The following is a 26,264-nucleotide window of genomic DNA, read 5'->3' as shown; positions in this document are numbered from 1 at the left end:
TTACATTTCCTTATGTGCAGGGTAATACCTGCAATTTAAAATGAAATCCTGTTTTGCATTTATTTCAGTTGTTCTCAATGAGGTATTTCAGAAGGCAGGTTCTGCCAGCCAGATCTCTGTTCCATGTTAATACTGTAGTGGTGGTTAGGAGCTCCAGTGGTCAGATGCTTCCCGCCCTGCGCTAGGAGCTGTGTGAACTGAGGCAGCCCTTTTACCAACACGTTGCAACCTCTGTTATGCAAGTGACAACAGGCAGACACAAACACACAGGTGAAGCACAAGAAAACACGATAAATGACCAGTTGGGACCACCGTCCTTCAACCTGCTTTTCTCTCAGACCAGACTATCATCCTAAAACATAAGTGCAATCTAGTACTTCAAGCATGCTGCAAGAGAGAATGTGGGGTTGTCTGAGGAAAAATATACTTGAAAACTATTGTGTTCCTCCAGGACATACCTTGAGCAGGTATACTGAAGCAGATCTTCTATTTATCTGATAATTGACTGACATGTACATCACAAACAGAGCCCCTTTTCCCACGGCTGGTGAATCAGTTCTCAAAAAAAACCCAAACCAAAAAAACCCCACCTGTTTTTCCTGGAAGGAAAGTAGTCCACAGAGAAGCAGGATGTGCAGAAAGTTGGCCTCCAGGAGTAACCCAGAGACAAAGCAAGCCAAAGAGAAGAAAGGAGTTCAATTATGCTCTTACATTGACATTAATGGAAGTTGAATTAGGTCCAGCATTAGAAAAAAGTAGCTCTCCAAAGCACTGGTAGAGCAAACAGTGTTGCCATAACTACCTCACTCCCAGAAGCATGCCAATTTAATTTCTACAGTTAAATATTTACAGAGTAGATTGCACGTTTTCAGGAGTTGCAGAAGCTGCTTGTAGAATGCAAATGTGCAGTCCTGTCTCCAGGGTCCTCAGAGGTTTTCCAGAGTCACCCCTCACCCCCTTACTTCATTGCTCCCTACACACCTAGTTATCTATCAGGAAGGAGGAACAGGAGGCAGGACAAGTCAGGAGCCGAGCATACCCACGGCGCAGGCTGGGAAGGGACTGCACCCGCAGGACACAGTCCCACAGCACCTGAGCAAGGCAGGACGGCAACAGTCACAGGTCCCACCGGCAGCCCAGGCCTCACCAGACCACAAGAGGCAGCGAGTTGGAGCCAAGGTCAAGTGAGTCTGGATGAGCAGGGGACAGGACTGGATGTGGCTGTACCTGTGGCACAGCTTTGGCAAGGAACGAGGACTGGCCTGACTGCACGGGGGGCTCTTGGCCATGGGCAGAGGTCCCAGGCAGGCTGGTTTGGGCAATTAATGCCTGCTGGTGCATCCGGAATATGGCACTGCCCTTGCACCAAACTGCTCTGAGACGCTTCTACCAGTCATCACCTAAATTACTCCGAACAACTCTGTAAACTTTAATTCTACATCAGCTATATATGCAGCAATTGATATTTGTGGGAGTCATCCACACGTCTATAGAACCACTGAATTTTCATGCTGGTTTTGCTTCCTCCCTCTCACAGTTCTGACACCAAATAAACTTGCACATAATCAAGAAAAAAACAGGCCTGCAAAGTTCTTACAATGAAATCTAGTCCAGATGCATGGAAGTAGACCCTCTGCACACCAGGTGGAATAGTGTATTTTGGATATCTAAGCTGTTTCTAAAGACTTTCAGCAATGAGAAACAGTGCAGTCTTCAAGAAAATGTATTCTTCGCTGTCTATACCATTAAAATACTTTTAAAATCTGAAACGGCTTCTAGTACTCTCCCATGACTTAACTTTAAAGAAGTATGGACTCAGATGCATGACTGTGCTTTAAATAAGTGCATGGCCAGTTAACACGGCACATCAGATGCATAGCTAACAATTGCAGTGGTATTATGGTTGCAGATTTCAGCCCCATAAATAGTCTCTATCAATATACTGTGACAAGAATTTAGCACATGTATAATGTTTATCCAGCTTGATGCCAATTTGTCCCTTGGGAAGAATGACATGCAGAGTCACTTTAAGACGAAGCCCTACATTATGAAATTTTTCAGGGTAGAAACTTTGTTATTGTCTAGCTTGCATATGTAAATAATGCATTACAAAATCCTTTACTTAACTTCCTTAGGAAGGACTGAAGAGTGTGAAGTCAGGAATCCTACCTAAAGCCTTCACTCTCCACCCATTTCTGCTCCAAGGCGGCACCCGAATGCCACAAAATTCTCATCCAAAATAACAGTTCACTTTGGCATCATCAGTCAGAGGATATCACTCACAGCACCATGAGATTTAAGAAAGAAAGTATGTTTACCTTGACAGATGACCACATTACTTTGAGGCATATGGTAGTCTGACTCTTTTAATGTTGCTAGGGTCTCCCTTACATGTTGGGTGCTGACCATTCCAAATGGGTTCAGATGGAAGTTATCTTAAATTAAAACTATGTTCAGTCCTAAGAAACAAGTTTTGTTTATTAAAAAATAAAACATCTTGAAAATACTTTCACAAGCATATATATACATACATAGAGATGCTATGGGTTTAGTCTTTTGGACTTAAAAAACAGGCTTATCTCTGTAATCTTAGAAATAAAAAACATTGTGTTTCAAATCACAGAAATCACACATCAGCGAAGTCACACATCAGCAGTAATATTTACATCATTACATTTGGTGCAAATTCAAGACAAACAAAAAGGTAAACCAGGCTTCAATAAAAACAAAATTATTTTTAAAATGTATGTTCTAATTAGAGGCAATAAAAATAATCTTAGAAGGTTAAAAATTATTCTGTTCTAGGTTGAACACTATTGGAGAAAAAAATTGTCAAAAGCAGCAGACTGTCATATTGGTTTTTCAGTTACCTCAAGGGTTGAATTTGCAATTCCCTAGAATACTACCATAAATAATTATTATTCATTGCTTGCTCCAGACATAACCCAAACTAATACATTGATTTCTTGAAACGAACAAGTTAATTCAGTATTGCAGAAATGCCAACTGTTATTTTGTTGTTCTTGATTTCAATGGGATTCTTAGAGTAAGGAAAGTAGGGTTGTATCACTAAATGCTGATAAAATTATAATATTTGGGACTAGTTTAAGAAAAAAAGGAAGAAAATCTCCATGATGTACTTCTATTGAAAGGTCTCATTTGTCTGTGCATAATGTGCTAGTGATGTTCAGAAACCAACAGAAGAGGTACTACATTCAGAAGTTGATTGCAAGAGTCCAAACAGGCTGTTGGCCTATGAATACAGCCAAGCTAAAGTTTTTACATCTGCTTAATTCTGTGCCATAAGAATCCTTCCTTTGGATAGCCACATCCCCAAAAGAACTAATCCTAGTATATGTGCTAAGCATGGTGGTCAGACATCTTTCTTACATGACACTGAAAGCCCTAAACAGCAAACCAAACACGTTTTACTCTGGGCTGTTCCATTCTGGCTTTAGAAATATGAATAATGCTTCATTCTTCTGACATGGCTATCAGATGTATACAATGGATTTTACTGAGAAGAGTAAACTCAAGCCCACAGCTCCCTTATGAGGTAGGTAAGTCAGATTCTTTCAATTTTAAAGCAGAAAATTGAGGCACAGTAAAGTTCGTGACACTGCTTGAACCCAGTCCTCCTCCTCAGAAGATCACACATAAAAATGAATGAAGTAATACAGGTATACAAACGGATCAGTATTCCTATCAAAATATATAAACTTTACCTGTAACAGTTTACTTCATTCTATTGAAACACTTGGGGGGGGAAAAAAAAGGCCTGATAAATGCAGTATAATAAAGTCTGAAAAGGAAAACATTATGATAATGGTTTTATAAAAACCTGAGATGAATCCTTGATGGAGTCAATTCATTTTGTGAACAGAATCTCACAGACTTTTAAAACAACATGAAAAATGAGATCATCTGATAACACTGTTGGACTGAGGTTGATGTTGCATTTGATAATGGGGCAGATTTGAAAGTATTTACTGATCTGGCTGCAAAAACTCTGATGTGAACACAGCTTCTGCATAATCCTCACAAACATCCTGCAGTTCTGCTGCCACATCACTTAGGGCTTCTTCTGTTAGTTGCTCTGCAAGACTGAGGGAGAGGGAGGGAAGAAAAGGAAAAGGTTCAGAAAGTCAGATTTCAAATTCCAGTAATTCATTCCATTGATATCAATGATTTGATTTGAAAAAGCAAATACTCATGTTTTTTTCATTCTTTCTACTGCTTAGCCCAAAAAAAGATCTGATATGTGTTCTGGTATGCGTTGTATAAGATATCAGAAATTCTCTCCTCAGACTGGTTCATAGAAAAGGACATATTTCAGGCTTAAAAGTGTTGAGGCATCTTGGTTGCTTCCTTTTTTCAAACTCTTAGATACTAATTCTGCTTTGGGAACAAGAGTTAACATACTATGGTGCTCATCCAAAGGCCATTGAAGTAAATGGGAAGCTTCTTATTGATTTTAGCTGCCACTGAATCAGGCATTACTGACAGCAATAAAGTTTAAGGAAAAGTGAGATGAGAAATTTCAATTTTCAGTGATCTCTGGACCACAGCAGATGTTACAGACGGGTAACATTTTTATTTAATTACCCTTCTAACTAAAGGGTAGTTTTATTTTAGCATAAGAACACAATTGTTTACTGGCCTCTTGAAAACTTCTCTTCAGTTGTGCATGTATCCTAAATTATCATAAAGTTAGTCTTTCTAAGACCTTTTGAGCATAGCATGGGAGTGTTTCTTTTAAACGTTGATGGGAGACTATTTTATGTAAAAAGATTTATAATGCCCTCTGGTGGTAAGAGTAAGTCAATGAAGTATGCTGGATATCAGATTGCATCTGTAGTTTGATTTCAAGTAACAACATGTTATCAGGCAAATGGCAGCAGTGGAATTCAGCTGTCAGGAGAGATTCACTGCCATTTAATCCATCTGCCAATCCCAAGAAGGTGCCAGTCCTTGAACTACCCAGCCTCACTCCGATTATAAAAAGGAGCACAGCTCAGAAGGCAGAATGACGGTACTGAGAACTGACAAGGCATATTTCAGTGGTTTAGTTCAGCAGATTCAAATACAGTGGTCTAACCACAGTTATTAAAACATTTGCCTACTTATCCACAATTGAGCAAAACCATCACCACATATGATTAACTTCACACATGCAAATCATCTGAAATATTGCAGGATCTGTTCCTGGAAACACTGATGCAGATGCCAAATGTTACTCAAATGAGCTGATTTAAATACATCAAAAATGTGTGCAGAAGTTTAAAAACTCTTGGCAATTAAGCCTGATGTCCAATCTGCCAATACAGATAATTATGGCAAACCACTCCATCTACAACCACTGAAGTTAGATTTTGTAATTCTTTCTTAATAGTCCAGAGTTTTCTTCTTTCATTCCTCTCCTCCCATAGTCAGAAGTCTTCTAATTTCTGCTCTGCAGGGAATTAATGACCCCTCTATGCCAACTCATGTTGTGCCAGTATTTCTTCAGTTCTCAAAGAACAGGACTAGCAAGGTTCAAGTTCAGCCTGTATTTCCATGCTTTTTTGCGGCTGGGACTTTACAAGACCAATAGGTGATTTCTGAAATATCTTGTACATATTTAAAACGATTTCTAGGTGATTATAGGCAATCACTCAAGAAAAGTGCAAGGAAATGATAACCAGTGATATAATTTAGTTGCTATACCTGGTACTGAGCAATCAAAATACTTATTCAAGCTTCAGTGCAAGGGTGGGTATTTCAGCTTACGTTGCCCTGCTTGCTGAGCAGACATTAAGCGTGACAATTTTTCTCTGCCAGGAAGTGAACAGCAGAGAGACTGTTACTTACAGTTTCTTCACCTCTTCTATTTGTACTAAGGGATGGTAAGCCACCTATGTCACACCTCCTGCAGTGAGCTCCGTGAAGCATGAAGACTTGTGGAAGAGAAAGCACTGACATCTGTGCTAAGGCCAGTGGCCTCTTTTTAAAGAATATCTACTGTTGTTCCATGAAACACCAACTTCGTAATCCCTCTCCACAAAGATTAGAATTTGCACAATTGTTTACAGTGCTTTATTTCTTTTTCACTCAAAAAAAAGAAAAAAAGTTATTTTTGTTTTCCTTCAATTTACCTGTTGATGATAGTCTTCTGAAAATAATTTCAGTTACTCTGTATTTTACATAGTTGTTTTTGTGGTAACACCATAGAAAGACATGAAAATAATCACTCCTACAGGACATTCTGCTCCCACATCCTTTTGTTTTATCAAACTACCTAAAAAAATCCATGAACACCAAGTTCCAGCAGAGAAACAGTCCAATAGCTGACTGCTTGTGGCTTTCAATTTGGAATTTAAATGGCACCCTCCCTACTCCTTTCCTGAATAAGGACAGAAAAACCTGTTAATCAGCTGATACATTCACTTCAAAAACATGAAGATAGTTCATATACCTCTCAGCGATCTGCCATGGATTGAAACTGCCTACTGCCTCATGTGAAATAAGCTTTAAGTGATGCTTGTATCTGCTGTTATAATCCAAGATGCTCTGGAGCATATGCTTTGGCACAGACAGACAGACACAGCACTCTTTCTGCAGAGAATTCCGAGTCAAGGGCTGCAGAATGTCATTTTCAGTCTGCAATTTCTCCTCTGCTTCTTTGTTTTCCTCAACACCACTGAAAAGATAAAACAGTTGTTAAGCAAGAACTAGATTTTCAAGTATCTTTTTGAAGGATCAGAAAATCTCTTCAAATAGTAACCATCATTTTCTGTAATGAAAACACTATAATGAAGACATACAGCTCATACGCACCACAGTTTAATGTAAGGCCAAATATTCTACTTACTTGCCATCAAAAACTTTTTCAAATAAAATGTTCACTTCTGGCTCTGTGCGTCCAATTAATTTGGTTATCTGAATTGGATGAGGAGATGTAGGTCTTTTAGCTATTGATGCAATTTGTTGTTCTAGAAGGAGGAAAATAACATTTAAAATTGTTTTTTTGGAAGAGAAAAACTACATTTACTGCAGGTAAGTCCTCACAAAGACTTTTGCTTCTTTTAAGGGGAATCCTTCGGATAAGTAAAGTATTGAAGGTGACAAGCCCCTAAAATGTAAATTCAATATAGGATTTCCAAGAGCTTGGTGTATTAAAGCTGAGCATTTTAGAAATCCTATCTTTAGTATAAATAGTTTGTTGTGTCAGTGGGTTCTTCTAGAGAAGAGAGAGAAAATACCACTCTAAAATGAGTGTAGCCTATTAAGCTTGGCAGTAGATCGAAGACATGGAAAAAAATCCAACAAGACTTGGGCTAAGTCTTTACCAGTCTTACTGTGGGATTTTTCCAACTGGTGTAAAAAACCCACAGTTCCATTAAAGTCAGTATGTGATCAGACACTCAGCTCGGAAGATCAGTGTTGCTTCACTGTTGTACTCAGTCAAATAGTACGATAAAGAACAGAGCAGGGGGACGGGAAAAGCGACAAGCATAAGTCATCCTTATCAGCATGCCACTGTGGCAAGCGATATTGAAGTATGTACACCTATGTATGGGAAACATCAAACTATTGTTTGGAATGCTACCTTTCATTAGTGAACAGTTTTCTACTAATATTACTTAGGTCCCTCTCAATTAAAAATTTAATCTGATGTGAAAAGTGAGTTATATCTTTAATCTGAAGTATTCTATATTCTTTAATGTATTTTTCTATCCAATAAAAACAAGCAGGAAAAATGTGATTAATGTGAACTGGAAGCATCCAAATTGTGTTTTTTTTCAAGGATTAAATACTTTTTGCTGAAGGACATTGGATAATGAATTCTGTACAGAAAAATCCAGATTTTCTGAGGCTGTAAAAATTAAACTTGCATGTACACTGCAAGATCTAAAAACAGTATCACCATCACTTGAAAGGAATAAGGAAAGAGAAAAATCTTCTAAGCTTAAGTAATTTAATATTATCTTCTGTGTCTGCCAGAAAAACCTTAAACTGTTACTGATTCACTGCTACACTAATATTTACCTAACATTCACTCATGAACTCTAAGCCATTTAAACTGATAGTTTATTAAAACAAAGGAAAGAAAATGGGAGAAGCAAACTAGAAGATAAATATCTGCTTGCTCCTGCCTAAAGAAATCAACAGCAGGAACAGACTTTTTCACTATACCTTACCTCAGCCTGTGAACTGTTATGAATAATTTTGAATTAATCAGCATGAAAATGATTACTGCTAAGTAATAAATGGTGTTTCAAAGGAATCAAGTCACATGAGAACACACTAAATACTCTTTTCAAGATTAAGATTTAGATTTGCCAGTCCTTTTCTCAAAACTGAAGACAGGCAAGTCATGAAGAGCTTAACAAGAAAAGAAGTGAAGTGGCTTTAGGATACCTCAGACTTAGAAAGTAAACTAGCTGTCTTCGGCAGTAAATTCAAGTAGCTTACAGATGAATTGGGAGTGTAGGTACTTATGGAATATCATCTTCACTGCACAAAAATCACTACTCACATTTTGGTAGAAAAGAAAATATCTAAGTTAAGGAATGACAAATGCCTAGAAAATGGACAACATTCAAACTTTACATTTGATGATTGGAAGTATGTGTTAAAGACTCCTATCCTTCAGCTAAGTTGCACTAGCAGTGCTTTCCATCCAAATGCAGCCCCAATAAAGGCTTGCAGAAAATGACAGCCTGTTCTCAGAAGAGATCCTTCCTTTTTAAAATACAGATTTTAGAACTATATTTTAGAAACAGTCCTCTGAAAGGAGCAGTTATAGTAAAAAATGTGTCTGGATGGTGCTATTTCATCACATATAATCCAATGATTTTGATCTCAAAACATCTGAATTTAAAGATGCAATTACAGGAAAACCAAGTGGCATTAAAAAGAGACTTACCCATTTTGTCCTCCTGGCCCCAGAACTCGGAATCACTGTACGCAATCCGGGTGAATCTCCTGCGTACAGCCTCCTGGTATCTCTGGTTTTGAACATACAAAATTAATCAATCAACACATACTTAGCAGTTCAGCTATACTAGTTATCACCCAATAGGAAAGCAGGTCATGATCCTCCTTGGTCAAAGTAGGCTTATTTTGCCTAGTTAACATAACACAGAAAAGGTTATTTTGCCTAGTTCACATAACACAGAAATCTGAAATCACAGATAATAATCTTGTTCAAAATGCCATATTTGAAGACTCAACTAGTTGCCAGTACCATGGCAACTCCTCCCGTTTCAGCAGTTAGCCAAACAACTGAAGGGCCCTCATGCTGTTCCTCCCTTACCAATAGCGAATTCAAACGTATGCTTAAGTGCCTCATGTGGATAAGGACACTGCACAATGTAAGCTTCACGCTTCCAATGTATGAATGCATGTCTAGAAGTAAATGGCACTAAACTCAGTAGTTCTAAGTTATGATAAATTTCACAGAACAGGAAGGTTGAAATAGGACTTGAACCAAAAACTATGGAAAAGCTGATCAAAGAAAAATTTTTAAGAAACCAATATATAAGAAAGTTCAAGTCAAGTAAGTTATAACTTCATGAATATTTACATAGAAAGATGGATAAATAAGGACAGAGATAACCATGTATTTGTCTGACCTCCCCATGTTGCCCTGTAAAATATTTTGGATTGCTAGAGCATATTTCCTCGAGATGCTCATGCTACTAGAATACTAGGATCCTGTATCACAAAAAAATGGAAAAAAAAATTTAATTCATAAACATTCAAATACTTTCCAATCTGTGAGACAATCAACATAATCGCCATACTGATTCTCCCATTCACATACAATAATCTAAGCCACAAAGTCTTGAGGTGGGAGGAAAGCAAACTCAGATCTACCAACGCTTAAGCTAGCAATAAAACCATTAGGGCAAACATTCTTCTATTCTTACATGTTTTGCTGAAGTGTAAACTCCTTCCAAGTCTTTCATTTCACACAATGATCCAGTCAGACCTTGCTTCATTTAAGAATGTAGATACTTACAGATATTACAATTTATGGACAGTAAACAAGAAACTGGCACTAATGAGACCAACCAACAGAGAAAAATCTTACTTCAATTTCTTCCATTCTTTGCAACATTGAATCCAGACTATGTGTGTCAGCCATAGGCAGAGCCTCTGTCTGGAGTCTCTCATGCTGCTCCATACTCCACAGTTCCTGAGCAGTATCTTCCAAAAGATCATCCAATAGCTTTTCACTCAGAATATCTGCATTTGCTGCAACCTGCTATTTAAAACAAACAAACAAACAAAAAACTACACAGCCAATGCAAGAAAAAAAAAGAAAAAACACCCACAAAAACAACTGAGGGAAAAGAATGCTTACAAATCAAACATTTCTTACAGCAGCTCGTGGAAATAATCCAATTGTCATTTCAACTTTTCCCTTCAATGAAAATCCAAACAAATTCTTGTTTCCTTCTACCCACACAATAAGCCAAATCAATAAAAAACAGCTTAGTATGTTCCTACCAATAAAATCAATGAATATGGAAAAAGCTTGCCACACAACTATGTTCCTAAATTGAAGGCGAAACTGCCGCAGGTTCAGACATCACCCAGGAATACAATAAAGTGAAATGAAGGCCCTCATCTTATGAAACACTACACACACATTTAACTTATCACACAGGAACAGTCTCACAGCAGCTCCAGGTGGTGATGAGTAAATATATAGGGTCCAGGCCACAGCTGTAGGTTTCAATTGTGTTCAATTTTACCAGTTAGCTGTGGTACAATATCACTATTCATTTACCTGTATTATTTTATGTGAAAACATTTTTAACCCCTGAGCAACTTTATGCATTCAAGGTCACATCAAGCAAAAAATATACAAAAGAGATGATGTTGGAAGGAGCTTTCTCATTGTTTCATAATGTACATGGTTACAAAACATTCTTTAGAAGGCACACATGCTTATAAAGATGTGGCTTATGTAAGTTGAAATTGCTAAGTTTGGGAAATCAGTACTACTTTTCCAGATGCATTCTGCTATATAGCAAAGATAAAAATTAACCTTAAATGTCAAACAGCTTTACCTATAACATACAGACAGAATATACCTTCTCAGCTGCATGAGTTAAAAGGTGGTTTATAAATGAAGAATCCTTCAAATGACAGTTTGTTTCCAAGGAGAGATGGCTCTTCCAAATAAAATGTAAATCCTCTCATGATAATCAAGCTTTCTGTATTATTAGTCATTAATATTACCAGTTTAAATTTATTTAGGCATTAAATATGGTATTATAAGAATTATTGAAGTAATCTTATCAAGTCCAGTCATGTTCAGCATGGAACTGTTACAACCATTCAAAAACAACTTAAAATGCATCTATCTGACAAGAAGCTAACCAAATAAAATTTAATGCAGTTTTGCCAAACTTCATTACAATAATTCAAGACCCACATACTGAAATGGAAATAACTCCCCAAATGTCAAAAACTGAGTTGACTACATAAATATGACTTGCATTAAGTTCAAAAGAAACTGTGTGTTGCCCCTTTATAAATGTTTTACAGCTCTAAAGGCATCCTTCAAACAGTGGCATGAGCTTGACCTACTACCTGTGTCCTGTCTAACGGAGGTTCTAAGCGCTCCCATACTGCCTTCTCAACTTTGTCTGCATGCTGGGCTGGAGAAGCACTTTGTGACCTACACAAAAAAGAACAAATGACAATGCCATTCTGAAACTTGGTATGACAACAATAATTCAAAAACCCCAAACACATAAATGTACTTTTTGAGGGACTGGTGGGAGTGGGGAGAAGACCATATCAGATCTGACACCATTTATTAGCTCTTCAAAGAAAGTCATTACCTTAACTTTTGTATTTTTTTCATTTCTCCTCTGTGAAGGTCACTTAGAACCTTGACTCTTGAAGTTTCTGCTTCAAGCCATGCTAGTCTTCCAAGACAAAACAGTAACAGAGGGTTACAAAATGCACATTCTGACTACTGAAGAATAAAATCATGTGATTCCGAGTCTTAGTTTAGAAAACTTGCAAAAAACTTCAGAGAGAAAATTAATACCAACTTTAAGACTATAAAAGCCAGGAAATTCCGCTGAGAACCAGGGATCTTCAATTATGTTTCTGCTACTGGCAAACAGGCAACTTCATGGCTATCCACAAATACTGCCTGGGGAGATGAGCTCCTGATCTTTACCATGCACACTGCCTAATACAGATCCAGCAGCAAGATCAGCAGTTGGATCTCCTGCTTCAGCTGCCACAGTCCCAAAGCAAACTAAATTTGGGGAGCTTTGGTCTACAGGATGCCAAATATAGTTTAAAATAAACAAACCTGCACTCTGTTACTGGCTAGGACAAAGATATATATTTTGTCCTTCTGGAACAGGGAAATAATATTTACCTTCTTAAAGCAGTGCTGTGAATATCCATACTGCATACTGTGTGTTTTGTCAATGCCCCGCCTAGCATAGTTTGGCCTTTGACTCCCAGAGAATACTTGGACCTGACCCAAGAAAAAGCATAAAGCTCTTAAAGCATAATGGCTCTTCCCAGGCTGTATGAATAAGGCCACTTTGTGCTGAGTGGGGAAAAGAATACAACTATCTGGTAGCGAGCTGTGCTGTGCCACTTGCCTTCATGGTCTGATGGCCATGCCAAATCCAGCCTATTTACTAGTACAGATACAGCAGCATTTTCACAGGAAAGCAGGGTAAAGACGGGTTCCACTAGACTGCGAACATACCGCTTAGGTGAAACAGGTGGAGGTGTAGGGTTTGGAGGCACGCAGGGTATTCTGCTCTCCTTAACAAGTCGCTTGTTCTCTTTTAGCTGGAAAGCTATAGTTGTCTCTTGAAATCGGGCATGCTTTCCTTGAGGCTGTACCTGTCTTGATTTTAGAGATTTCGGCATTCCCTTAAAATCAGCACAATCACATTAAAAACATACATTCCAGTTGTTGAATTTTTAAAGTATTTTGCATTCTGCTTCAGAATTTGTCTTGAAGTCATGCCTGCTGGCTTTGTTGCACAGTTGACGTATGGGGATGTTTTACAACTGATGTAAAGGGAAGTACCACTATGCCTGAAAAGAACATATGCTCAATCCTGCAACTATTATTTTTGCAAACAGTTCCAATTTTTCCAATGTTGCTCTTCATAGGGAAAAACTTCTTTTGAAATTTTCAGAACTAGACTCTATGTTAACTCCTAATAAATCCAAATAGAAGTTTTCCAAGGTAACATTTTATTCAGCCATGAAACTATAATACTGCTATATTTATATTTGCTACAAGGACACTTAGACTAGTCCCCTCAGTATGAACTACTGAAATGCTCAACCTTCCCGCTCACAATCCTCACTGATAGCTAGATATGGGAAGCAGTAAAGTTACATATGCATGCATTACTGTATCAGATCTGACTTTTCAAGCTGAAGGTGATACCCCAAGGGAAAAAAAAAAAAAAAAAAAAAAGGCATTTAATAAAAAAACCCAACTATTTGCAGAATTTAACACTTTGAAATATTCTTTAGAGAACTCATTTGTTTGCATTACAGAAACCTCTTGCTGGTTCTAAGAAGAACTTACCAGGAAGCAGAATTTGTATTGTGAAGTTTTATAATACTTCATTGATTAAAGAAATATCTGCCTAACTTATATCCTCCTAGTAACATTAGCATTAGCACAACATTACTGCTGAGTGCATTTTTCATGACAGAGGGTGACCAATAAGAGGAAAATATTTCAGCTTTAATTTTGAGTTGTAAAATAAACATGCTAATTTCAAACATTAAACTAGTTTCAGTGGAAGTTTTCCTTGCTAATTCTGTTATTGTTTCTAGTTGTACAGTGCATTTCCAAGGAACAATAACACTACTTTCAAAAAAACATTCGATAAAATAGTCATAACCACTAGAAATAATGTAGGCAGATGACGTAGTTTATCCCCCTATGCCTCCTAGATCGGAATAAAAAAATTGTGAGGAACTACAAAGCTTGACAGTGTCTTACATTATATAACAAATCCCAGAGGACAAGTAGAAGAAAGCATAAATTCTTTTATCACTTCCATACCTGTGATTTTGCAGGTAATAACATGCCTTTCTTCTTCCAAGGGCCACTTTCAAGGATGGGATCTTTTTTTACAGCTCTAGCTCTCATCAATGCATCTGTGTTTCCTTGTAAAGTGGCATTTCTCTCTGGCACAGGTGGGTCGTTTTCTTCTCGGAATTTATTGTGCAGTATATGAGCACAACTGTTTGCCTTCTGAACTGCTGAAATATTTACAACATGTCAATGTTTATCTGTATCAAAAATAATAAACTTTCAACTGTAAGTTGAAAGGGGCAAGAATCATCTTTATTTCTACATTTGATACTTCTGTTATGCTAGCTATACTTAATCATGAACTTTTAAGAGCTATCATAAATTAAAAAAAAAAATAAAAAAAAGAAAAAAAAACCCCTTGTAATTCCTGACAAGTATTAAATAAATTGTCTTTCTTACACTGTTTCAATGAACAGGAGATTTTGCGTTTTGTGTGCATATACATATTTATATGTATATAGATATTTGAAAATACACATATATATGAAAATCATGGGAAAGCCTTTTGGCAGTAATTGCCATATGAGGTCTAGACAGTGATAACAAAACATTCTTTTTTAGGCAGCAAGACATGTGGAAACCATTAGATGCTTGTCAATATACTGTCTCTCTGGACTGCCAAAGATTAATTCCTCTCATAGAATTCTTCTCACCCTTACCTAGGGGGTAAAAAGGAATACTTGCTATTCTAGTAAAAACAGTATGTGGTATGAGAAAGACACCCCAAAGAAGAAAAACAATTAATATACGTTATATAATAATGTAATAAGCTATAATGGCTTTCACGAGGTGTCAAAATTGGTGGTAAATTTATCTCACAATACCTTCAGAAACAATAAAGCCCACTTCCTTTCATATATGAAGTAAAAGAATAAAGTAAACCAACTCCCAATGGTTGCATGGCAAACTAGTAGTGCAAAAAAACCAGTCTTCAGCTTAACTATCAGTTAACATCTTTAGGTACTGAAACTATGATTACTGTGCAGAAGACATTAACGTTAATGAACCGGTAAGAATAAAACAAAGCCACCCCTCTCAAAAGTAGAGAAACTGCACAAACCAAGGAAATACCTGAGCCAAGGCTTCAGCGTATCTTTTCACTGTAAACAGTTAAACAACAATAGCTTTGTTGGAGATTTGCTAACAGTTAGTGACTTTGCATTTAAAAATAATATATTTATACAGCATTTTCTAGGCAGATATTTGGAAATATTCTGTATGCACCATTAATGTCAACTTGTAAACTGCCATTTAGGTGTCTGTAACTGCAGAAAAACACTCTAAGTGTAGCCCACGGTAAAAGAAATGGACAAAAATATTAAGAACATGGTGATAATAGTAATATAAAGAGGCATATAAACCTGCAGGTCTATCATAACAGGGGACCAGCTGAAAAAAATGCATAACAAGGCTATGTGAATCTGATAACTACATATGGGCTGTTGCACACTTCTGACCAACAACACGTAACACTACAAAACTGAACTGCAGATGGTAAGTTATCTGATAAAAATGTATTTAATAATTCAAAATACAAACTAGTTGAGAGACTCCTGGCAGCTGGAGGTTTTCTAGGTTCTTGTCCATGCTGTCCCTTTAAGACAAGAAGTTTGTTTTCTCCTTTTGGAGATGTAAGCTGCTTTCTGGCTGGAAATGTCTCAGTGTTCCTTGGAGATTTGCCCTGAGATGCTGAAATACATTTCTTCACTTTTTTGGGTGTTTGTTTCTTTTCCAGCAGTGAATCCAGATCCTGCACCAAATATTTAGAATTTTAATTACTCTTTCAGTAAACCTGATGTAATAATGAGAAGCAAATTCAAGAGATTTTACTAGTTGGAACTTTTTTGGTGTGGTTTTGTTTTGGTTTTTGTTGTAGTGATGATTCCTGATAGCTTGTTCATGCAGAAGCTTCTTGATATTATTAACTTAAATTTACAGAAAAGGCTTGCATTTTTGTATTTACAGTTGGGTCCAGCAAATTTTCTGCTTGCAGCATGTTCAAAAAGAAATGGACACAAAGGCTACAGACAAAAAAATAAAAATGCCCACATGACTATGGTAAGACAGACAGATACTTCTTCTGATGCTAAATCCAAACTTAAACAACTCTACCTCCCTTCCTGTTCCCAGGCAGTTAGCACTGTTACTGTTCTCAGAAGCAGTTCAGAGCAGTAAAAATAAAACCACAGCTCTTACAGTTAGAACAATATTTTAAGGAAAATAAAATATCTTATGGCTATTTTATCAGTTGCTTTTATTAAAATTAATTAAATACTGGTTTCATAATAGTTCAGGTTACATAGGTTCTTACTTAAAATAAGTCTTGTAGGTAGGAACTGCAGCGGGAAACATGAATCAGAACTTTTCTATTATACCAACAACATGTTTTAAGACATCAGATATCACTAACAAAAGCCATTTGAAGGGCATAGAGCTTAAGTAACTCTTGTAGCTACAACTTTATCTTCTGCCTGGACAATTCTGCACCCACCACCACATGTGAGTCTCAGATGCTCATCACTAATCCTGATGATGAAAACATGCACCGCAAAACAATAAACATGTAACTTACACCAATGTATAAAATGCAATTCTTTCAGTCCTGAAAATGGAATATGAATCAGAAACTGGTGCTTTGTTACCACTATCACTGCCAGTCCTCATTCTACCAGGAGAACCAATAAAGACAGGAAGAACAGCAGCAGGTAGCTTCCATGTTTAGGATGGAACTCTATTTTAGACCACCATTATTTAGAAATGTACTTACACATTAGAAAATATGGCCTCTAAAATCAATCAACCAACCAAACAACAGAAAGATATTCTGCCATTTCGTGAACACACAATTTAGTTTGCAGTCTCATATTTCACTACATCTTTTCTGCCTTCGCAAAAACAAAGTGTTTTCCTACCTCAACTTGCAGCAAAATGTCTATGATAATGTCAGAAATGGAAGAATCCAATTCTAGTTTGGCAGAACAGAGAGACAGTTGTCGAATGAGACTGCCCAGTTCCTTGTAGTGGGTAGGAATCTGCTGCTCTGTTTGATCTGTAAACTGATTGGCAAATGCCTGCAAGGCTCGTACAGCTCCTCTGTGTGCTGCTGCCAATCTGGATACTGCTCGAGACTGGAAAAATGAAAAATAAGTCCTTTCATAACTATAGCTTCTATGAATACTGATACTATTCAAAGAATTGTTGCCAAAATTTCACAGAGAAACACTCAGGCATGGGATAATTCTGATTGATATGAGGCCATTTGTGCGACAAAACAAAACAGGCATTTAAGTCATCTACTAAAGGTACTACACAACAGTACTCATATCAAGTATCATGCTAGCTTCAGATAAAATAGCCTGGTTATAACATATTCTGATGTTTCTACTACTTATGCCAACAGAGTACTGTAGTCATGGGCTTGACCCTAACATGCAACAATTACACAAACATAGAACATTCTCCATCCCCCAGTTTTTGTTACAGAAGAAAATACAAGTGATGGAAAAGCACAAGAGAACAACAGACAATATTGGCCAAACACTAGGCATGATCTCAGTACTATCTTTCTGAAAGACACTGAGCAACGAAAATCAGAAAGGAGGCTAATAAGACTGAGAGATATCAACAGGATGTTAAAAAAAGTAGTCAAGAGTAGAACAGTGTTATTCAGAAAAGGAAATGGAATGAAGAAGAAATTAGAACCCACATAAAAGCAGAAGACCAACAGCCTTCCTCTCCAGTTTACTGTAGACAGATAAGAACTGAGGAGAAGAAGGAAGCAGGAAAGGCTGTATCAGACCAAATAAGACATAATTCTGTAAGAATGAGATGAAAGGTGCAAGATACAAAGAAAATCTCCCTTCTGGAGAGGGCTTGGGTGTACCCTAGACAATCAAACTCAATTAGCTGGAAACTTTCTGTCAATAAGTTACTCACAGCCTGAAGGATAATTATGTCTTACCTTTTTGGTATGTTTGATTTTATGAGGACTCAGTTTCTCTAAATCATCCTGAATTTCTTTTACCTGTTTATCAAGAAAGGGGGGGAGGAAGTCAGTCAGAATTAGCTCCGCATCTATAAATGAACAATTAATCTTCACTGTAACATCTGAGTGAAAGTCCAAATTTTCCAACAGTGATGCTCATCTCTCTGTCCAGTCATGAGAGAAATTAATCACGCCGTTCAGATCTGAACTAGAATGCCATAGAAGTTCATAGATAACCTGATCAAATTTCTTGTTTCAGTTCATTTCTGTCAAATTCATCACAATAAACTGGCTACTATACATCCCAATTTAAAATGCTAGTTCCTACCTGTTGCTGGAGTACATACAGCATCCGAGCTGACCGTGCAGCTTGTTTCTGTCTCCTAGTGCAAAGTCGTTGCTCTTCATCAGGACCTAAAATTTCTCTCTCTCTCCCTAAAAAGCATGAAATGTAAAGTTTTATGTCTTGATTTAACCTGTGAAAATCCTGATTAAGCCATGATAACAAACATAATTTAGCAATAAGCCTCTTTCATGCAGAACCAATACACAGTGTATCATATTTTGCAGGGCTCCCTTGAAGAGTAATGCAAACTAGTTATTTTAACTCTACATCACATTTCCATTTAGAATTTGACTAAACATTCTTATACAATATAGCTTATTGGTTACAGCTTACAGAATCACGTGACTCCTTAGTTTTATGACAAAGTTGCAGGTAAAGCACTCAAAGGTAGGAATGGTTAAACCTCCAGCTAGTTATTACAAAAGAAGCGATGCAGTGTATACTGTAGCTGGCTGGGATGGAGTTAGTTTTCTTCATAGTCACCAGTACGGTGCTGTTTTGGATTTACAACTAGAACAGTGTTGATAATACACCAGTGTTTTGGCTATCGCTGAGCAATACTTGCACAGCACTAAGGCTTTCTCTTTTTCAGCTATGCCCTGCCAGTGCGTAGGCTGGGGACGTGCAAGAAGCTGGAAGGGGACACAGCCAGGACAGCTGACCCCAACTGATCGAAGGGATATTCCATGCCATGCTCAGCAATAAAAAATGGAGTTTTTTGGGGGGAAGGTAGCCATTGCTCATTGCCCTTTGCCTGGGCATTGGGCCTACTTGTGGGAGGTAGTGAGTAATTGCCTTTGCATCACTTCTTCTGTTTTTTACCTTCTTCTTCCTCTTTCCTTCTGTTGCTAAACTATCCTTATCTCAATCCCTGAATTTTCTTGCTTTTAATCTTTCTATTCTCTCCTCTGTCCCACCAGGGGGGAAAGGAGCACAAGCCTGTGGTGCTTCACTGCCATCCAGGGTTAGCCCAAAACACAGTGTCAGAAAGCACATTAATCATGCTACTGCACAGCCATAGATTAGGTGAGTCAGACTTGTGAAATGAAATTTTACCAGCTGTTGCCCCCTTTCTCATCACTGATAAGAATATGGCTAATTATGATACTGTTTTTTGTAGTCTGAATATCTAGCCAATAGGCCTACAAACACCAGTATTTTTTCACCCACATTATTAAATAGCCTACCATTAATTTATTATCATTGCAGGTTGTATTGGAACTCACCACAAACAGTCAGAGATAATAAACCCTGATATTGCTTAAACTGGCTAGCCATTCTAGCTTTTATTTGCTTTTCAAAAAAGTAGATGGTTCTCAAAATTCCAGAACTGAATATGGATTCCAATCCAAGGCAAAAAACAGAAAGAAAAACAAATCAACAAACTACTGTACATCTATATAACATAATTATTGTTCAGTCTTACACCTTTTTTAGTCAGTTCTTCAATTTTCTGGATATAGCTCCTCAATTCTTTTTGCAGCCGTAGGACTTCCTGCACATTTTTATCTTCTTTTTTGTTTACATTTGGCTTGGGGTCCAGTCTTGTGTCATGGGTGGGTGGAGAGTCCAAAACAGCTGGTATTAGCTTTCCCTTATTTGGTGTGTAGAGATAAACTTTAGCACCAGAGGTGGTAGTCTCCACTTTGGAAGGCTGACTGAGTTTCTGCTGATAATTCAAGCAAGTTTGAGACTTCAATGCATTCTTATTTCCTGGACTTTCAAATACCTCAGTCTTCTGCTGTTGTGGCTTCTGGGCCAACAATGGCTTATTGACAGCATCTCCAAACACTTGCTGTTTCACTTGCTCTTCAAGATGTCTTCGCTTTATGTCCCTTTTGGCTAGCTGAATAGCCAATTTTAGTCTCTCTTCAGATACCGCTGAAAACATGCCAGAGCTTCTTATGCTGGGGTCCTCACTTCCAGCTAGATTTCTCTGATCATTGGATGCCTTCAGTTTTTCTATTATAATTGGACGGGGGTTAGAGAATCTGAGAGCCAAGTTCTCTGGAAGTGCAGGAACATTTCTGTTAAACTGGAGCTGTTCCAAAGTGTAAAAAAAAGCTGATGTTACACAGAGCACTCTACACAGGTGACATACCTCTAGTGTATATCAGTAAGGAAAATGGATACACTTTCATATTAGAATGTATTCTGTCATGATGGTACTTCTTCAAGGCATGCAAGGTATTCTGTCCACTCAGACAAATGCCAGTTTTCAAAATTATTTTGAATTAAGCACTTAGATCATCTTGTAAATAACATTAGACACTTACCTGCAACTTAGCGTGGGCACCTTAGGGAGGGTACACACATTGAAAAATCTGCTCCAAAGTGACTGGGCAATGGACAGTGAATGCCCTTATAAAGATTTATTTTTTTTTTTAAGAGTTCTGACAATGAAATTAATGAGTTATAAGAACAATTAACATTAGTAATATAAATGGATAGGATTATATCATACTGGTTTAGTAAGGCAGTAGTAAATTTACAAAGGTAACAGAAGGAGAAATTATGAAGGAGATGCATGATCAAGGAGAAATGGAAAGCTGAAACATGCTACCACAATAAAGTTTCTAGGTTCTGTTTCCATGTAGTAAAGTAAGAGGTTAAGATAGTGTATTGATTTAGACTGGGATAGACTTAAATTTCTTTATAGTAGCTAGTATGGTGCTATATTTTGGATTTGTGATGAAAACAGCATTGATAGCAGACCAATGTTTTCATTATTGCTGAGCAGTGCTTACACGGAGTCCAGGCCTTTCCTGCTTCTCACACTGCCAGCTTTTGCTTTACCTATTAAACCATCTTTACCTCAGCCCACGAGTTTTCACGCTTTTACTTTTCCAATTCTCTCCTCCACCCCACCATGGCGGAGTGGGCAAATGGCTGTGTGCTTAGCTGCCTACTGGGATTAAATCACAACAGAGAGGTAAATAATATTTAGATGTAGTTTCTGATCTATACTCTTACAAAAGGACAGTGTCAAGATTATGTATGATAGCATCATGAAAACAAGTATGAAGATTCGACACCCACTAGTGGGCTGTCTCAGGAAGTAGGTCATAACCATCTTTTTTGTAACGATCACAAATTAAAACCAATTCAGCACTGCTGCAGAAGTCAGATAATACCTGTGTTTGTAAAGCCTTTGCTTCATTCCTGTACAGCTGAGTAGCAAATGCAAATGTAGCATCAGACATCGTTGGCTTGCTTGGTCCCATCACATTGGCTTGATGCTCAAAATCCAGTTATTTGTCCTTTGCTTACAATTACAACTATGAACATAAGAACAACCATACATTATTTCTGCCTCTCAAAAGCAATCCCAGGTCTGATGTGAATAACAGATAGAGAACCAACCTGAGGAGCCACGTAGAAATGGAAAATGTATTGTGTACTAACACAGGTGGTCCACAAAATTGAGAGTACAGTCCCACCGTTTAAAGCAAAATTTACAATTTATATCCTTCTTTTACACACCCCCACGGAGAGCTGAGGAGCACCATTACAGACTATGAGGCTCACACTATGAACCGTAAGAAGACTGCTGCAGAACCTTTATAGCTATTACTTGCCTACAAGGGAAATAGGTGACTGCAGTAAGAAAAGACAACAGACTAGCAAGGTAGCCTAAGGCAGTGCTCAAGGCAGCCAGGTCTGTACAAGTTAGTGTCAAAGGAAAACTGATCAAGGGCACGCTCATACCTAAACTTCTTCACAGAGAAGCATTTAAAATAAAAGCGATGCGTGGAGACAGCCAGAAACTTACGTCTCCATCACCTGAGAATTAAAAAACGAGTAGGACCCGACACATAACGCTGTTAAAACTTTCTATCGCGACTGAACCACAGACTTTGTCTCCACACCTCAGCTCAGCCGCAGGCACCTCTCTTCTGGCCTCACACGACCCCGAGTCCGGACGCCTGCTTGGCCGTGCCTGCCGACAGTTTTGGTCACGACGCGCCCCTCGCGAGGGGAGCTCCCCTGCGGTGCGACCCCCCTCCAGCCGCCCGCAAGTCAGACCCCGGCGGCCGACCTACCTCGCCCCCCCCAGCCCTGTCGGCGACAGCCCGCGGCGGCCGCTCCCGCCCCCGCGGCCCGCCGGCGGCCTGCTCCCCGCCTCGCCCTCACAGCAGCCCGCGCGAGCGGGCAGGCGAGACCGGCACCAGCGGGCCGGGCCGGGCCGGGCCGGGCCGGGCCGGGCCGCCCGCCCGCCCTCCCTCCTTCCTTCCGTCCGTCCGTCCGTCCTTCCTTCCTTCCTTCCTTCCCGGCAGCGGGCGGCCCTGGCCCACACGGGGACCTACCGGGACGCCGTTCAAACCCGCTCCTGGCAACCGCCGCCGCAGAGGCCGCCGGGAAGCGGCGAGGCGGCCGGGGCGGTGCGGAACTACGGCGCCCGACGCGGGCCCGCGGCGGAGCCCGCCCCTTCCCGCCGCCGCCTCCGCCGGGCGCCATGGGCTGGGAGGAGAAGCAGGTCCGCGGGTACGCCGAGTTCGTGCAGACGGCGCAGCGCTACCACGGCCGGCCCATCTTCGCGCTCTTCTGCGGCGACAAGGACGCCGAGGGCAGGAGCTGGTGCCCGGACTGCGTGACGGGTGAGGCCCGCGGGGCGGGCGGGACGCCCCCGCTCCGCGCTGCGGGGGGCGCGGCGGGGAAGCGCCCGTCTGCCTCGGCTCTCGCAGGGCCCCCGGCCGCGGCGGGGCCGCCTTCGCGCTCAGCCCCGCGGGGACCTCGCTGACGGGCGCGCCCTCGGGCCGGCTGCCGCAGCCCGCCGGTAGGCGCCGTCTCTCCCATTTGCCTGAGGGGCCGCGGGTGCCCTTCCTGGAACAGGCAAGGTGGGCCGCCGGCAGCTCCTGCTGCAGAGCGGCCTCACAACATCCCGCCTCCCTACCCAGGCTCCATTGTCGAGGATCGTGAGTGGACTGGGCGAGGTCCAGGTTTCAAGCGCTAGCTGCAGTCACCAGCGTAACTGCTAACTGCGCTACCCGCAGCGTAGGCTGTGACTAGGAGCTAGCTAAAGCCGCTGCCTCAGTAACAAGCTGTCCGTCCTGCTCTTGGCCTTGTTAGCCGCATTCTGCTGAATGGCATGTAATGCAACATCTTGTTCAGTGGAGGCTGGTGCAGAGGCCCAGCAAACAATGAGATGTGAATCTTATCATCAGTTAACTCACCTCTGCTTTGTGTGTCCAGAGGCAGAAGTGACCAGCCAGCCAGCATCTGGCAGTAGAAGATGAAGGCAGTTCCTCAGAAAAGATAGCACTGAACTTTCTGGATCATACATGACAGAGTACATATGGCGACTGCTTACTGCTGTTCTGGTGGGCTTTTGTACAGACAGGGGACAGTTATTATTTTTCTTACTTGTTAAAGCAGAAACAGGCCTTTACTCAAAGACAAGTCCCTTCAACACTGAGCATGTAATAAATTCTGCAAAGCTTGTGGATAACCAGAGGAAACAAAATACAGATCCCTACCTGAAGCAGACATAACATTAATTAGCAGCCTTGCTGGTCAAAGTAGATCCATACGATTCTGTAGCACAGTAGAAGTATTAACTACTAACAGATTTTAAAAATTACTCTCTAGCTGAACCAGTTGTGAGGAAGGAACTTCATAACATGCCTGATGAGTCTGTATTCATCTACTGCCTAGTAGGAGACAGAGCCTAGTAAGTAACTGTTTTAATGCCAACAACTGATGTAACTTTGCTATTCGTGGACTGAAGGTTAACTAACCTGTTGGAACAACTGACTGAACTGTCCTTTTCTGCAAGGGATGAAGCATTTTTTTCAGTTTTGAGGTCTACCCCATCCCTAATGTGAACTATCTGCATGCTTGTTCTGAGAAGTGGGTTGGGGAGGTGTGAGGCAAAGACCTTTGAATCATCATTTTGAAGGAATTTTAACAGGCTGACTTCAAACTGCACCTCTACAAGCTGTCCTTAACCCCTTCTTCCTGAACAGCTGGAAAGATCCCAACAATGAATTCAGGAAGAATCTGAAACTAACAGGAGTGCCTACACTACTTAAATATGGAACAGTAAGTGATTTATTGTATGTTTGGGATCTACAGGCATTCAAATGGGAAACTGGCAGGAGCTTATGGCACTAAATGAATTAGTCATGCATGTTTTCTGATACCCTCTCTTGTTTAAAAAGAGCAGACAATTAGGAACAGCTCTTCTGCTCCCACCCGTGCACTCTTCCTGGCTCAAACAATTCCTCAAGAGAGAACCACTCTGCTTTCTGTATAATTTTGTCTATAGTAAATATATAGTAAAGAAAATATGTACACTCAGCAGGTAGTGGTTGAGGGGTAGAGAAAATTCATAGCAATGTATTGTTAGCTTCCCGACTTGCAGCTCCTCAAATTTTAAAAAATCCAAATGCTGAATTACAGGAGTGAAACAAGTTATGTGCAGTACACTCTTGACTCAGACAGACTACAGCTCAAGTTTTAACTTGTGCATATTATTTAAATTAGTAGTTACTTTCTTAAAAATGCATCTTCCAAGGCCAGAAAACCTTCAGGCATTTTTCAGTTTTCTTACCTTGTTTGCTCCACTCTACTCCACTACCCTGCCCCGAAAAACAATTGCTGGAGTATGGGTAATGTTAGTATGTACAAATGGCTCTAGTCTAGAACAGGTTTTTGAATTGCCCTTAAAACATCTTAATTTTTCTTTCAGCCTCAGAAGCTGGTTGAAGAAGAATGTTTTAAAGCAGAACTTGTGCGTATGTTGTTTACTGAAGACTAAATCCTCCAGTAGTCAATCATTTACAAAGATGTTAATCTCAAGTTATGTGCAGTGTCCTTTCAAGGAATCCTTAAACTTTTTAAAAAACTTTGATGGTTAATTACTTCAGACTAGTCAAAATAAGTGTCATTAAATTCTAGGTCCAAACCTTCCACTAAAATCTTGCAACAAAAAACTGTATCTTTCCTTTCATGTTCAAATAAACTTGAATTTGCAAACAGTCTCTTTTCAGAGGAGCTGAGCTCATGTTACAAACGGAGAGAAGTCAAGTTTTACTCTTCAGTAATTGTGAACTGCCACGTTATACCTTCAATAGTGAATAAGGGGGGGCGTAAGAGAAGCCACGTTATACCTTCAATAGTGAATAAGGGGGGGCATAAGAGAAACAGAAAAACCTCCTTATTCTTCCTAAATCTGACTTCACATAGCTACTGAAGCCGTTAAGTTAAATTTTCAATGCCAAAGATGTTTAATGGCTTATCTGTTCAGTCTTAAGTTTGATAAGCTGAAGGCTGACAGTCTTGGGTGTCACTGATCACATGTTAAGGGTTAACAGTTGCAGTACCTGTTCCTACAAGGATATGAAGTATAACATGAATGCAGTACAAATACAATCTAAAATATGAAAATTAAATACCCGACAGCTGCCAAGATCTGTGTTCTTACAATAAAAACTATACAGGAATAAATGGCAAATGCTTCTCCAATACTGCAAGCATTTACACCTTTTTTCGTAATGCAAATTCTTTTCACTACACATACTGTAGAGAAGCCTAAGAGCAGCCACTATTTCACTGGCAGAAAACCAAGATTAAAGTAAGCTGACTTTAATGGAACAGATACAGCTACAGCCTATTTCCTTCTGTTGAGTATCTGCAAAGTTTATTATTACTTATCTCTGCTCCACCTGCAGTCCTTATCTCATCACACTTTGATTTCTATCTGTAAAACATGCTGTAAGGAAAACTCTGTAAGACCCCCAGCAACAATGATTACCAGGCAAACAGAAATGACAAGTAATAGCTCAGCTCCGTTTCAAGGCAAAAATCCATAATTTAGATTTTGTACAATA

At 39.5% G+C, this 26,264-nt stretch overlaps 2 protein-coding genes across 9 annotated transcripts; one reads left to right on the top strand and one right to left on the bottom strand.

The window, feature by feature from the left end:
• Positions 1 to 2,457: 2,457 nt before the first annotated feature.
• Positions 2,458 to 22,883, bottom strand: KIAA0753 (KIAA0753 ortholog). 8 transcript variants are annotated; one of them, XM_075033116.1, is made up of 16 exons: positions 22,740 to 22,883; positions 21,567 to 21,710; positions 19,861 to 20,473; positions 18,415 to 18,521; positions 18,063 to 18,125; positions 17,014 to 17,229; positions 15,641 to 15,851; positions 14,069 to 14,268; positions 12,740 to 12,909; positions 11,844 to 11,930; positions 11,590 to 11,677; positions 10,079 to 10,252; positions 8,909 to 8,990; positions 6,851 to 6,971; positions 6,455 to 6,679; positions 2,458 to 4,104 (listed from the first exon to the last, which is right to left on the bottom strand). In XM_075033116.1, exons 2-16 carry the CDS (start codon positions 21,654 to 21,656, stop codon positions 3,987 to 3,989), a joined length of 2,565 nt encoding a protein of 854 aa, XP_074889217.1. In that variant the 5' UTR covers positions 21,657 to 21,710; positions 22,740 to 22,883; the 3' UTR covers positions 2,458 to 3,986. The 8 variants fall into 8 exon arrangements, 7 of the variants coding, with proteins under 7 accessions (XP_074889217.1, XP_074889221.1, XP_074889216.1 ...); XM_075033120.1 differs by lacking the exon at positions 22,740 to 22,883 and adding an exon at positions 22,476 to 22,663 and having other exon boundaries at positions 10,079 to 10,249; XM_075033115.1 differs by lacking the exon at positions 22,740 to 22,883 and adding an exon at positions 22,476 to 22,612.
• On the top strand, positions 22,746 to 25,413 carry TXNDC17 (thioredoxin domain containing 17). Its single transcript, XM_075033125.1, has 4 exons — positions 22,746 to 23,030; positions 24,022 to 24,103; positions 24,399 to 24,474; positions 25,124 to 25,413. The coding sequence occupies exons 1-4, from the start codon at positions 22,889 to 22,891 to the stop codon at positions 25,190 to 25,192; spliced, it is 369 nt and encodes a 122-aa protein (XP_074889226.1). The 5' UTR covers positions 22,746 to 22,888; the 3' UTR covers positions 25,193 to 25,413.
• Positions 25,414 to 26,264: the final 851 nt, after the last annotated feature.

The sequence above is a fragment of the Buteo buteo genome, chromosome 7 (genome assembly GCF_964188355.1).
Source record: "Buteo buteo chromosome 7, bButBut1.hap1.1, whole genome shotgun sequence".
NCBI classification, from domain to species: domain Eukaryota; kingdom Metazoa; phylum Chordata; class Aves; order Accipitriformes; family Accipitridae; genus Buteo; species Buteo buteo.
Note: the sequence above shows the minus strand (reverse complement) of the source record. Positions and strands in the feature narration are given on the sequence as shown.

Excerpts from the sequence above, each read along its gene's own strand:
- TXNDC17 (XM_075033125.1), top strand. The coding sequence starts at position 22,889 with ATGGGCTGGGAGGAGAAGCAGGTCCGCGGGTACGCCGAGTTCGTGCAG. Across the intron at positions 23,031-24,021 it reads GTGCCCGGACTGCGTGACGG|CTGAACCAGTTGTGAGGAAG; the intron begins GTGAGGCCCGCG and ends ATTACTCTCTAG. Across the intron at positions 24,104-24,398 it reads CTAGTAGGAGACAGAGCCTA|CTGGAAAGATCCCAACAATG; the intron begins GTAAGTAACTGT and ends CTTCCTGAACAG.
- KIAA0753 (XM_075033116.1), bottom strand. The coding sequence starts at position 21,656 with ATGGGACCAAGCAAGCCAACGATGTCTGATGCTACATTTGCATTTGCT. Across the intron at positions 12,910-14,068 it reads TATTACCTGCAAAATCACAG|GGAATGCCGAAATCTCTAAA; the intron begins GTATGGAAGTGA and ends GCTGATTTTAAG. Across the intron at positions 8,991-10,078 it reads AAAGAATGGAAGAAATTGAA|AGATACCAGGAGGCTGTACG; the intron begins GTAAGATTTTTC and ends GTTCAAAACCAG.